At 44.1% G+C, this 14,883-nt stretch overlaps 1 protein-coding gene and 1 pseudogene across 2 annotated transcripts; both read left to right on the forward strand.

The window, feature by feature from the left end:
• Positions 1 to 1,705: 1,705 nt before the first annotated feature.
• On the forward strand, positions 1,706 to 3,231 carry LOC311058124 (zinc finger BED domain-containing protein 4-like; the record flags this gene model as incomplete). The annotated part of the gene is made up of 4 exons (XM_084075436.1): positions 1,706 to 2,035; positions 2,228 to 2,519; positions 2,670 to 2,848; positions 3,010 to 3,231. 4 exons carry the CDS (start codon positions 1,706 to 1,708, stop codon positions 3,229 to 3,231), a joined length of 1,023 nt encoding a protein of 340 aa, XP_083931562.1.
• Positions 3,232 to 6,679: 3,448 nt separating this feature from the next.
• On the forward strand, positions 6,680 to 7,639 carry LOC311058125 (small ribosomal subunit protein uS5m-like; annotated as a pseudogene). Its single transcript has one exon. The product of its transcript is annotated as a small ribosomal subunit protein uS5m-like (transcript).
• Positions 7,640 to 14,883: the final 7,244 nt, after the last annotated feature.

The following is a 14,883-nucleotide window of genomic DNA, read 5'->3' on the forward strand; positions in this document are numbered from 1 at the left end:
TAAACGTAAATGCCCGACCTGTGGCCAATGTATGTGGCATCCGCGTGCGGTTAGGGTTAGGGTGCGGGTTTGGTTCGGGTTTAGTATTGGAAACGTCGGAGCGCTGCGCTGTCGGAGGAATGCGCTGTCGGACTAACGTACTGCACCCGAAGACTAGAAGTGTGTGTGTGTGTGTGCATGCATGCCATGCGTGTTGGAATACTACTAGTCGTTCGTGTTTTGTTTATGACCCCAGATATCTAACGCCAAGCCAGGAGGAGAGGTGGTGCTGCTCACTGTGCTCAGTACTCACTTTAAATGTAATAATAAATCAACAACAACAGTAGCACCAGCCAGCGAGATATACGTACTTGTAAACATTAAAGACACTCACCACTGTCGATTCAGGATCACACCGATCATGATGTACTGTAGTGAAGTGACTGTATACTTTATCCATGGTAACAGCAATAAAGTCTCTGCGTAATCCATCACTTTCTCACGTCGCCACTTTCCATTCATCCGCAGGTTTAATAACTTTAACTTCACTAAATCACTCCCACCAAACTTGAATTCTTTCCTTATTTTTTCCACCATAAGTTTCTCTCTGCTAATATATATATATATATATATATATATATATATATATATATATATATATATATATATATATATATATAACTATAAGCTTAAAGAGATGCCTTTATTCCACTGTGTTGTAGCCTCTTTTTTTTCTTTTACCAAGGACCCCTTTGCAAAAACAAAACAAAAACATGTGTACAGGGTTGCCATATCTGCTTATTATCATTTCCCCGCAAGATTTTATTTGAAAATAGCAGATCTACAAGCTCACTGTGAGCTTGTAGATCTACTATTTTCAAATAGCTGATGTATATGTTAAAGTAAAGTGCTCATGTGGCCCATAGTCGCTTCTTTTGGGCTGATTTTGGGCTGGTTTTCCTAGACCTGGTTGCTTGTTTCTCTCACAGAATCTGGCAACACTGCATGTGTACTGTAGTAGATGGCTAAACTGTGCCTGATGGAAAATGACGTAATATTAAAATACTACAAAACAAACACAGACACGTCAAGATTATAGGCCTATTAGGCCTATAGATAAATGTCATTAATGTATTTCCTTTCCTGCATCATTTTACCCACAGTTTATCCATTAATAATTCATATAATTATAGGCTATTTGTCTTTGTTTGACACAACTGCACCCAAAATGTGCTGTCAGTAAATTTAGAATTAAGTGTGTGTGTGTGTGTGTGTGTGTGTGTGTGTGTGTGTGTGTGTGTGTGTGTGTGTGTGTGTGCAGTTTTATGTCTGCTACACATAAATGTCACACACCAATAACCTTTCTTGTTTTCCTCTGTTTCACATATATGAAGAGTACAAGAGTTGGAGGGATCAGCCAGTGCCTGGTCCCAGGCAGTCAGGGATTGTACAATTCTCTCTTCCTCTTGATCAGCCCCTAGTGGCATATAGCCAGACACACCCCAAACAGAGAGCCATCACCAACGCCATCGTTGAAGACCTAATAGTGCGGTGTAACCTTCCCCTAACTATAATGGAAAACAAAAACTTCCGGCACTTTCTCTCCGTAGTAGACCCCAAGTACATGGCCACCACTTATCGCTCTGTAATGAAACAAGTACAAGGCTCTGTAGCAGCGACCCGCACAAAGCTCAAAGGGATCATCGCAGAAGCAGAAGAAATTAGGATGCGGGGCTTTTTGGGTATCACTTCCCATGTCCTCACTACAGACAAAGGGCTGCGGCTGAATTCCCACTTGCTGGCCTGCAGTAGGTTCCGAGGATCACATACAGGAGAGAGGATCTCTGAAGCGTTTGAAGCCATCTGTGATGAATATGACATCAAACACAAATTGAACTATATAATCTGTGACAACGCAGCTAACATAAAAAAGGCCTTCTCGATCTGCTTCCCACCCCAAGAGGAAGAAGACCAAGATGATGATGATGATGAGAGCCTGGACGACTCAGAGATATGGGAAGATCTATCTGCGACTGATAAAGACATTGTTGAACAGGTGAATTGACAGACAGTTAAACATATTTGCATATGATGGTTATTGTAGTAGTTATTACATTTTCTGTTTTGTAATCTACAGGTCAGCCTTGTTTTGTTTACTCATTGTACTATTTATTTTCTGTCTTGTGCTCTCTGACAATACTGTTTATGTGAAGAAAACCAACTGAATGTAATTGTTTGAATTCAACAGGCACTAACCAAAGGAAGCCCCACACGCCTACAGTGCTTTGCTCATACGCTACAGTTTGTTGTAGGTGATGGCCTTAAGGAATCAAAGGCCGTAAGAGGTGCCATGGCAAAGTGCTCCAAACTCAGCTCTGTTCTGCACACATCTAGCTCCTTCCATGACAAGTTTGAAGACGCGTTTGGCGATCGAGGGATTCCTGCTGCTGTGACCACACGATGGAGTTCAACCTACCGCCAACTGAAAGCACTGCTCTCGTTTGACCAGCAGGAACTGAGTGATGTTTCACAGGACGCAGGTTAGTGCTCCTGCTGCTGTCTGCTGTGTACTGTAAGTGGCCAGATCATGGCTTTAGCTCAGGAGAATGGGTTTTCTAATCAAAGGGTCCCATCCCGACTTTAGAATACCAATACCGTGACTTCTCTCTCTCTCCTCTCTCTCTCTCTAGGTAAACAGGAGCTGGAACTCTCAACGAGAGAGTGGAATCAACTCAAAGAACTGCGTGATATCCTCAAGCCCTTCGCCGAGGCCACTGATCTCACACAGGGCGAGATGTGCGTGACTGTCACCGCCGTTCTCCCCTGTGTGTTGTCCCTAAACAACCACCTAGAGAAACAAAAGCAGCAGGTTGGTTATAGTTTCATTTTAAAACATTTGAACTACAGCTTCTTTCTCACACACACACACACACACACACACACACACACACACACACACACACACACACACACACACACACACACACACACACACACACACCTAATTCATTCATTCATTCATTTGTTCAGGCTCGCTTCCTGGGAAGTATGGTCAGGTCCCTTCAGACCTCCCTCAAAAGAAGATTCCGTGGGATCCTGGTCAATATGAAAATGGAAACTGCAGCACCAGGCGATCCACAGCCTCTGCCTTTTGCGGACCCCCTGTACATCCGAGCAGCTGTCCTGGACCCAGCATACTCAATGATGTGGCTGGAACATGATGTCCTTGTCAACGATGACGTCAACATTTGATTTGGCAACAGGCCTTTGGTTTCTCTATTGTTTGAATATTCACTTGCCTTTAGTGCATTAGTTATAGCAAAAGTAATGTCCTTGAAGTTTGTTGTTTGTTACCTTTGGCTTTGACTTTGTTTAATGTTTACATGAGCACTTTGTTCACTTGCTCTGACTTTGTTTACAAAACAATACACTTGAAAACTACTCAGAAAGGCAGTGCCAGTTTGAGCTTGCCAGCCTGGTGCAAAATGTTAAAAAATAAACAATTTTGTATCAAACATGCCATTTCTTTAGTGTAATTTAGCCTTTCCCTAGTTCTACTAAATGTTCAGACATGTAATGTTGTAATGGATAAATGAACAGCTTTATGCTGGTTTAATTATTGACTTTAAGATACGGTTTCTCTCTTCAAGATATATAAACCTGAGTGCTTTGTGGGTGGGCTGGGGAACAATAGTAGTGAGGGACTTGACACAACCTTGTGACTCGACTTGTGACTCGGCTTGACTTGCCCACAACATAAGACGTGGGACTCGACTTGGACTTGGGACCAATGACTTGGGACTCGACTTGGACTCGGACCGGAGGGTAGGATTGACTTGGGACTCGACTTGGACTTGGGACCAAATGACTTGGGACTCGGACCGGAGGGTTGGATTGACTTGGGACTCGACTTGGACTTGGGACAAAATACTTGGGACTCGACTTGGGACTCGGACCTGAGGGTTGGATTGACTTGCGACTCGACTTGGACTTGGGACCACATGACTTGGGACTCGACTTGGAGTCGAACCGGAGCGACTTGAACAATACTCTGCTAATAGGTGGTTGCTAGGGTCTAATTGGTGGTTGCTAGGGTAAAACAGGTGGTTGCTAGGGTAGAACAGGTGGTTGCTAGGGTCTAATAAGTGGTTGCTAGGGTCTAAAAGGGGGTTGCTAAGGTCTGATATGCAGTTTATATGGTCTAATATGCGGTTGCTAGGGTACAAAAGGTGGTTGCTAGGGTAAAACGGTGGTTGCTAAGCTCTAATAGGCTGTTGCTAGGGTATAATAGGTGGTTGCTAGGCTTTAATATGGTGTTGCTTTAGTCTAATAAGCAGTTGCTAGGTTCCACTGTAGCTAAATGGCATTTCCCCATTGAAATGAATAGGATTTTTTTTGCAGTAAAAAGTGAAATATCTCTAAAAGTACAAAGTATTTCAAAAAATCAAATGGTAGCCGATATTTCCTAAGTAGGCCGAACGTTATAGAGTTGGAACGGAGTTTCTAGCTAAAAGTATGAATTTCCCCATTGAAATGAATGGGATTTTTCAGCAGTAAAAAGTGAAATATCTCTAAAAGTACAAATTATTTCAAAAATTCAAATGGAAGCCAATATGTCCTAAGTATGCTGATCGTTATAGAGTTGGAACTGAGTTTCTAGCTAAAAGTATGAATTTCCCCATTGAAATGAATGGGATTTTTTTTTGCAGTAAAAAGTGAAATATCTCTAAAAGTACAATTTATTTCAAAAAATCAAATGGTAGCCGACATGGCCGAACGTTGAAGAGTTGGAACGGAGTTTGTAGCTAAAAGTATGAAGGACTAGTTAGCTGCCAAAAAACGGTGGGAATATATAATAAATAGTGGCAATAACATTAGTGTGATCGCTTTAGCGATCCCACAATAACACTCCACAATGATAATCCATGGAAACCCTCCATCCACAGCCTGGGACCTCCAACCTAAAAGTTAGCTCACCTCTGATCAAAGTCAGGTGCCTTCACATCAAACTTTTGTGACACTGCATTCAATTAAAATCCTGGCATGCCCTTCATTAATCACTCATCATGTACATATATTTTATGTCTCAAGTTTCCTTGTTCTAGTGTTCCATTGGCATTTTATCCTTGACGTTTCCTTGAGAAGCATTTAGCGTAATTATTACGTCTAATAAATCAAATCAAGTGTATCTTGTGTCTTTTTTCCATTGTTACATTTGCATGTCTTGGACTTTCTCATCAACAGAGAATACCTGATCACCTTAATGGAAACCACAACTAGCTACCGTACCTTGCCAAACCAAACCAATGGTTTAGCTGGTCGAACTTGATCACCTTCTGTCCTCAAGTAACCCTGTCCTTTGAAAAGCCAGCAATCTCTATAATACCGTAGCCATATGATGCATAATACGCACCCACTCACATTTGCAGCTAAGTGGCCCTTTTGCGATGGAAGCACTTACTGTGTGTACTGATGATGAGACTCAAATTATTATTATCCAAAATAGTTAGGATTTATTTTTCTCTGGTGGTTAAGTAGCTTAGTAGTGTGTTAGCTCTGGAACCACACAGCCCAGCTTCTTGACTCAATATGGTAGTCTGCCCCTTAGAGAATACTATATTTTCTCTCCAACTCAACACACATTTCATGATATTTAATTACTAATCACAGAGGTACACAGATGAGAGGGACAGGGAACACAGACTTGAATTATGGTCTACAACTGTCGAGGAATTACTAGAATTATGGTCTACAACTGTCAAGGAATTACTAGTAAACTGCAAATTACAGACTAGTATCATAGTTTTGGACTTACTGTAGTGGCGAGGATTGTACATTGATAGTTTCGTAGGATAGAGTTATATCATATATACATTTGCCCCATGGTTTCCTGTCTTTCAATACTCTCCTACATGAAATAAAGCATAGCATGTCAAACAAAACTTGAGGCACTGAGGAGACATAAAGGAATATAGTGAAAGCTTCACGGATGCAATGGGCATGCCACAGTGTCAGGGGAAAGGACCCAAGCACAGGCGACCAGAGGCAGAGCAGGTTCCTTTGCCCCCCATAAGACGGTACTTCTCAACGACTCGGTCAAGGTCGTTGAGGAGTTGGTAGCGAGCCATCCTGCGCGCATGGATCACGTGCCACGTGTCGTCACTTTGGTCCTGAACACAAAGAGAAACAGTTGTACAGTGTTAGGCATTTAGCAGACGAGTGACTTACAGTAAGAAAGGTAAACACATACAGAGAATGAGAGAGTCTAAACGGTATAATAATAAAAACAAAAAATATATATATTGAAATGGTAGGATGCCAGGTAATCAAATTAACCTGTCTAAATCATTGGTTCTCAAAGTGCTTAGAGCAGCCCAAAATGAGTCGAAGGCACTTCCAGACACACGACTCGCACAGCTCACAGGCAGTCACACACAGCAACGAGAGGGGGATATTATGTTACTGTTTGTAGTTTTTTCCTCACTGTTCTAACAAAGAAAATAAATTCACCATGTGTCTTTTACTGTGATATGAAAACAATGGTTGTATAGCGAGAAACTATCATGAAACTTTGTATTAATTAAACCCTCTTCTTTACACAATGTAACTGTTAAACTCCTGTAAAAGCTGAGAGAGGTTTGGGCACGGCTGGCTGCATTGCGTTGACGGTCACCACAACAGATTTGGCCCAGGCTGTGGAATGTGTGACTGTGGAGTCTGGACTGGACTCAACTGGACTTGGTACAAGAAAACGGGTTACAAGAAGGGTCGAGGTAAAAGTCCAAACGCAAAGTGAATAGAGACATCAACAGAGGACAGAATATAGAAGAAGGTCGTGGTGGTTTCCTGTGGCCTGGTCTGAATGCTCCAGTGGTGAAGGCAGGAGCTGTGCAGTCCATGACACGCAGGGGAGAGGTTGAACAGCAGGAGATGCAGGCTGAGAGAGTGCGACAGAGAGACGAGTGGGAGAAGTGAAGAAGGATGAGGGTCAAGAGGGAGGGAGGATGGTGTGGAAACTGTAGGGGGGGCATAAGCCTGGGACTCCCGGATCCCGGCCCTAACGGCGAGACCTATGAGGGATTTGACTCCTGTGTGATTGAGGTGAAGAGTGTGTTCAACATGACAGCCAAGGAGGGCAGGAAGCTGTCAGTTAGCTACCTGGTTGCCGTTGGAAATGGCGCCGGAGCCGCAGGCTTTGCGCTGGGAAAGGCTGCAGACAGAACGACTGCTCTGAGGAAGGCCAAGAACAGAGCCATCCACTACCTTTACTACATAGAGGGATACAATGACCATGCTATTTATCATGACATCAAATCCACCTTCAAAAGGACAACTCTCCGCATGAAAAAACAGAATCAAGGCTACGGTCTCCATTGCCACCGTGCGGTCATCACTCTGTGTAAGCATCACCAGAGCCCTCTTCTCCGAACTAGCCAATCAGGAGACACACCAAACTTTGGTTGAGAAGAAGCAGCTCCATGTGGTGGAGTTGCGCTCGGAGCGCGGGTGTCTGCCCACAGTGGTGGCGAGCCCGGGGCGAGGGGCGCGGCCCGACCCGGAGGCCGAGGACGACATTCCCAACACGCACCTTCACTGGGACGACGTACGCACAGCACAGGGGGGAAAACGCTCAAGTGGTGTTCAAAACGGGTTACGTTAGCATCATAATAATTTAAATAAATAAGAAATCAGTCAGTACCACAGTCTGTCTGACTGTCTGCATACGGCATCTAGCTAGTTGTGACACTGCATTCCTTTGAATTTAGTTTTAGCAGACATGTAACACCGTGCACATCGAAACCTACGACGATGGTGTTTCCTGAAGCCAGTTTAGATAGCACGTAGGGCACAACCAGCTGCTACTAATGAGGGTAGAGCGTAGGTTTCGCCGGGTCCCAGCTGTGTAGGAGGCTCTTACGCAAGCTGCGTAGGCTACGCACGACCTGAAATCGCTTTAGGAAAAACCTTAGTAAGATTCTTCTGAAACGGTACATTATGTACAATGTGTACATTTACTTTTGGTACTTCAAGTACATTTTGATATAAATTATTTTGATATAAAATACATTTTGAATTCTAGACGTTTACTTGTTACAGAGTATTTCTACATTGCAGTATATTGATATTTTTACATTAAATAAGACACGCATGCACGCACACACACAAACACAGAAACACATAAGACCAAAATAAAAATAAAGACCTGCCTCAGGTGACAATTTGATGGGGGGGTGGGGGAGAAAAGTAAATAAAATGACCTTCCTCAGGTGACTTTTTTAAAGACAGACACACATACAAACACACCACCAACCTCCCCCTTTTATTCATACCCTTCAGGCCTAGGGACTTGGCGTGGGGTGAGTGTTATTTGGCCTGGGCGAGGGCGGTTCCTAGGGCGCAGGTTTACACCAGGGAAAGGGTTAGGAACACCAGCCCTCGCCCTGACCCTGGCCTCTTCCCCCATTTCCTCTTCTATGAGGTCAAGGTCCTCCATAGATTGTCCCGGTCCCTCCACAGTAGGGACCGGGACAGGGCGAGGTAAAAGGCGGCGGGAAAGCCGTGTCAGGACAACCCTGCATGGTAAAATCCAGTATACAGGTCTTGTCACAGGGACCTTTACAACCAAAATGGATGAAATTTGGAAAAAAAATACAGGGCTCCCGCTGTATGTTCAATTTTTTATTTGTTTTTACAAACACGCCAAAGTTAGGGTTACAAATACTAATTTCAAGTGTCTGTACGACGTAGCATTCGCGTGCAACTCCAATAACTCCTCTGAGGCCAAGGGGGGTATATCTTTTTGGCGTGTCAGTTACGATTGTGGGTGCGTCACACACGCACGCACACACACACACACACACACACACACACACACACACACACACACACACACACACACACACACACACACACACACACACACACACACACACATAACAACAAACATACTCACATAGAAAACAAAATAAATAAAACGGCCTGCCTCACACGACTATGTCCAAAAAATAAAATAAAACGGCCTTCCTCAGGCGACTATATCTAATCAAAAAACTAAATAATAATAAATACCAGCCTCTGTTGTCTCTGTTGTTTTATTTTTTTACATTCACACACACATACAAACACACACATAATAAAAAGAGGGGGAAGAAAAAGGGCCTGCCTCAGGCGACTAAGAAAATAAAAGAATACAAAATAAAGAAAATGACCTGCCTCAGGTGACTTAAAAAAATAAACAAAAGAAAACTCACTCCGTGTTAGCGAGCAACATTTCCCTCCTATGATAAAAGGCCTTCTGTGTACGAGATGCCCAGCCTATCTCCCGGCACCTTCTAAGGTAGGCTCCCCATGCCTCCACCCGATCCCCTGTCAGTGGAATCAACCCCTCCTCCTCCTCTGTCCACCTCCTGCTGCTCCCGGCCGGGAGGCACAAAGGGACGGCTCAACCATAACATCTGCATCCGGGTCAAGTGCATGAGCGTCCTCCACCTGCTCATCAAAGTATTGCCTGAGCATTAGTCTTTGGACCTCCAGCTGGTCTTCTGGCTCAGGCTCAGGCTCAAGCTCAGCCTCAAGCTCAGCTTGACCCTGTTCCATGGCCTCAGCCTTCCTCTTTTTCACTTCTTCCTCTAGTTTGTAGGGGATGTCTGATGACAGATTGTTGACACTCATACCGACCAGGCCCTTGCAGAGGGTGAAAGCGCACAGGATCTTCATCCCTTGAAGTTCCCTCAAGGGAATCAGGCCGTGCCTCAAATAATCCTTTAAGACGGGATATTTCACGAACCCATGGTTCATTAGGAATAGGATCCCTATCCCGCTGATTAGGCAAAGTGTATTTAACAGTTTGGCCTGGTCATCCCCCTTAGCCAGCAAGATACGCCGTGGGATCCTGCTCAACACTTTCGGCATCCATGGTAGCCCCCTTTCTTGATAGTACTTTAACCGTGACTCGTAGATGCACTTGGAGGCTACCATGGATTCCAGGACCCTGGTGGTCCAGGTCTGGGCTTCCTTGACATTTATGAATGGCCTATTCCCCTTACTGTGTACCACCAAGAAGGCTGGGTTATCCCAATAGGCGGTCCTCCCGAGCCCTCGGGTCCAGTACCATACGAAGGGGAACCACACCAGCTCCAACTCCTCCATGCCTCTCACCAAGAGGTTTGTTGGATCACGCCCGGCCTTCAGCACCATTTGGACTGCACGTCCAAATGTGAGATCCTGGTCGAAGTGCCGGACGTGATCCAACACCTCTTTGGTCCTTTAGGAGGACCTTCACAAGTTCGGCCCCGAGGATGTGGTCCGTTGCCCCCATGTAATCTGACAGACGCCAGATCCTCCTCACCTTCTCCATCTGGCTAGGTGTTGTCAGCCAGTTTTCCAGGGGCGGTGGGGGGAATCCGGCGCTGGCGGAATTACATGGGGGCAACGCCAGGAAGCCCCTCACCCTGGTCGAGCTGTTCTTGTGGACTGAGGTACCCAGGAAGCGGGTATACAACTGGTCCTCTGGGCACCTCGGCATCCCATGGAACAGCTCTTCCAGGGCGAGTTCCAGCTGGTACGCCGCCCAGACCGCGTTGTAGCCACCAATCCATTTGTTACTCTCAAGGAGGTCCCTCAGAGTCTCCCGGATGTGCCTGGTAGCTATTTCTGTGACCGATGTGATCCCCTCCCCCTCCATGTTCTGGAAGGGGATCAACATCGGTTTCGCGGCCAGGAGCGCCTTTAGTCTGCTGAGGTCCACCAGGTCCAGGGCGGCAAGGCCATCGGAGATGTGTCCCCTTTCCAGGCGTACCACCCCCTCCAGCCTTGCCGCCATCTGGATCCCCAACTTGCTGGTCAGGTCCTCGAAGTGGTTTACGTAATCATTGGCCCTGGTGTGGAGGCACCGGTCTTTGGGCCCCTGTTTGAGGCCCATGGTGATCAGCACCCCGCTCACCGGGTGCTTGTAAAAGGGCGACTGGTGCTGGTGTGGGCTGTCAGTGTAGAGTTGAACAAAGTTCAACTCTCCACCAGCACCAGCCGCCCTAAAGACACTCCACAACAATGGATTGTGCTCTGGCCTGTGGTGGTCCAGGGGAGACTGGTAATTAGCAGCCTCGTGGATGGTCAGGGCAGTGTATATCTTGCCCTGACCACCCACGACGGCATGTATCCCATCCCTGGACCACAGCAGGTCCACGCTCTTGTCCCTGTCGGACACGCACACCGCAACGTGAACCGACAGGGCCTCCACGTCCTCAACGTTGTGAAACACGTCCTTCAGGATCAACGGCTCATTTTCTTTTTGACCCATACGGGTCAATGTCAATGGTAGGGGTCTCATGTACCACATCGTCGAGGAGTCTCAGGATGAACTCCTGATCCTCCCCGACGATGTGCAGCTTGGCCGTGTTGAATAGGTTATTTTTGAGCACTGTTGGCCTCTTCTTTTCTGCTAGAGGTGGGGTACGGAGCCTTTCCCCGAACCTTTTCCCCAATGCAGCCTGGACCCCCTTAGCCATAATGACTGCTGCCCTGTGGTCGGTCAGCAGCCTGAACGGTTGCCTGGTGTCTTTCGGCACCAGGCTCCAGTGCACTGTATACCCCCCATCCGCATAGGCCAGAGTGGACCCATGGACGTGGGTCCACTCTTGAATGACCGCCTGGCTCATATGCTTCAGGGGGATGTGCTTTTTAAGAAAGTGCCAGTGGCACTGATGCCCCCGACATACCCATTCCGGCAAGTAGAGGTAGTGCACCCGGGCCTTGAGGGACTGCAGCCGGCCCAGTTGGAACACAACCCCATCAATGTCTGGTGTGAACAGCAAGCGTTCGTTCTGCAGCTGCACCGGGACATTGATGGGGTTGACCGGCATGCAGTCCCCCTCAGCCCTGAGGAACCCCTCTACATTTCCCACAAAAGGGGAGAAAAGGGTGAGTGCCTCTAGGGTATTACCCCGGGCTTGGTCAATGTATTCAGACGGGTCCATTTCAATAGGGTAAAAAAATGGACAGGTAACCCGCAGGGAAATGTGCTTTTTTGGGCGTTGCAAAATGGGCGGTGCAAAATGGGTGAAATGAAAAAAAATAAAGGGCAGGGCTTCCGCAGGGCAATGGGATTTTTAGGGAAATTTACAAAGAAAATGGATGAAATTTAAACAAAAATTCCAGGGCTTCCGCAGTAAGTTAGGGTTTTTTTTTTTTTAACAAACAGGTCAAAGTTGCCAAACAAATACTAGTTTCAAAGGTCCGCTGGACGTAGCATTCGTGTACAACTCCAATAACTCTTCTTAGGCCAGGGGGGGTATATGTGTTTGACATGACAGTCTCAATATTGGGTGCATGTTAATTTGATTAAAACACGTGAGTACTTTTCATCCATTGACCTTGTATTTCGTGCAGGGAATGATTATCGTATGCCCTCCGAAAAAACATACAACCCACCACTAATAAGGAGGGCATTCACGATATGCATTATACTCTGTCATACCACCAAGGCAACAGCAAAGCAGGTTGGAAATTATAAAATAAACTTGCTGCTAAGACGTGTAGAAAGAATAAGTAAGTACGTTTCCTCCCCAACTACACTTATTTGTTTTAGCTCTTGCTAAAAGTTTATATAAAAAAGTTTATAAAATAAACTTGCTGCTAAGACGTGTAGAAAGATTAAGTAAGTACGTTTCCTCCGCAACTACACTTATTTGTTTTAGCTCTTGCTCATTAGATTTTGCTATCTGTCTCATCTGTTTAAGAAAGTAGGTAGCTGATAAATGTAATACGATTACAGCAACGTTGAAATGCATACAATACACACAACATTGCAACACTGAACTTACCTGGAAAATGTTATTCTGTCGACGTACATGTCTTCCAGTTTTCCATTTTTTGTATGATGTATTACTGACGCCAAGAGCACTCAAGCAGCTGATCAGTCAGACAGCGGGGGAAAAAGAGGGAACGGGAAAGGCGTGTCCTGCATAACATGCCTCCGTCACCACGTTTTTCGCGGTACCGACCAATGGCCTCGTTATCAGCCTTTCTACCACGCCTTTATTTTCGCACATGTGCACTGAACAATGTATTTTTGGCGCAAATATTGCTTCCTAAGTCGTTGCGTGACACGCCCCTTTATCTTTCCCCTCAATTCAATCAGAGCGCGGCCAGTCGAGGAGACAATTTAAAATGTTTCACTAGTTTTACGTTCATTTCATTTAATTTACTCTTTATTATCACATTACCAATTATATTATGGACATGGAGGAGACATGTGTTCTCTTTCGAGTGGACAAAAGACTCAAGTTCAAGTTTGAGGACATGTAAGTCCATCAAATTGCACAGATTTTCAAGGTAAGCTCACGACATCGATACGATACTATATATGACACTTTTTTATTAATAGAATATAGGGGGGGGGGGGAGCAAATGCAAAAAGAATATAGGGGGGGGGAAGCAAATGCAAACAAATACTTCTGTTTTTGCATTATACATATATATATATATATACAGTATATATATATATATATATATATATATATATATATATATATATATATATATATATATATATATATATATATATATATATTCTTTATTCTTCTTTATTAGGATCCCCATTAGCTTCCACAAGATGGTCGCTAGTCTTCCTGGGGTCCTCACATACATAACATGTATACAATAAAAACAGACAATAGTTAAAATTGTGCAATACAACTAGAATAAAACAGACAAAGTATAATTATCAGCAAAATAAGTCACTCTGCATATGAAACAGAGACAACAATAACCAATCAAGTCACAATACAGATTGTTCGCAAAATACACAGAAAACAATAATGTCAAAAAATTTGAAAAACACAATTTACAACTATATAGGACTCAATTTATGTTTAAGTAACTTTTTAAAAGAAAATCTACTTCTGGTTTGTTTAGCATTTATGGGGAGCATATTCCAAGCTGAAAAACCTCTATAATGAACAGTTCTCGTCATACTATTTAGGTTGTGGCTTGGCACTACCAGATGACCTGAGCTCACTTGACGAGTATAATGTCCATGACAGAAACCTGCAGCACCTGTTCATGAAATAAGTGTGGTGTGTTGTTCCAAATAACATTATGCATGAATAACAAAAGACAATATTTTAATTTAACCTCAACTGTTAACCACGATAATTGTTTATGCATCTTTCTTACATTGGCACGGAAAGAACAATGAAGAACTAATCGTGCTGCTCTATTCTGAGCTATTTGAAGTTTCTTTATATGTTTCTCAGAAGCACTTGACCAAATAACAGGGCAATACTCCAGGTGTGACAAAACAAGTGACCGAACAACATCACTCATGACAGAAGATGGAACATAAGCAGAGCATTTCATTGAAATTGCAATGCCCCTTCCCATCTTCGCAACAATATGACCAATCTGATCAGACCAAGTCAATAAATTATCTAATTTCACACCAAGTAATTTGGTCTTAACTACCTGCTCAACTGATATCCCGTCTACAAGTAAGTTGAGTGGAGCGGCATTAGCAAGAGCATACCTACTCCCAAATACAATGGATTTAGTTTTAGCAATATTTAGTACTAGCTTATTCATTCGTACCCATTTAGTAATGTTATTCAACTCAACCTGAAGATTCTCTCCCAGCTCAACTGAGCAGTCCCAGCTCAACTGAATATATATATATATATATATATATATATATATATATATATATATATATATATATATATATATATATATATATATATATATATATATATATATATTTTTTTTTTTAAACGATATATATCGTCACAAAAACGTATCGCGAGTACTGTATGACATTAACAACAAAGCTGACTTTGCAGTGTGAGAGAATGGTTTGGCCTGAGTGAGTACACACACACAACCCCTGAGTGCATATTCCACTTAAGCAAG

Source organism: Gymnoscopelus microlampas, assembly GCF_963454915.1.
Source record: "Gymnoscopelus microlampas genome assembly, chromosome: 13".
In the NCBI taxonomy this organism is placed as follows: domain Eukaryota; kingdom Metazoa; phylum Chordata; class Actinopteri; order Myctophiformes; family Myctophidae; genus Gymnoscopelus; species Gymnoscopelus microlampas.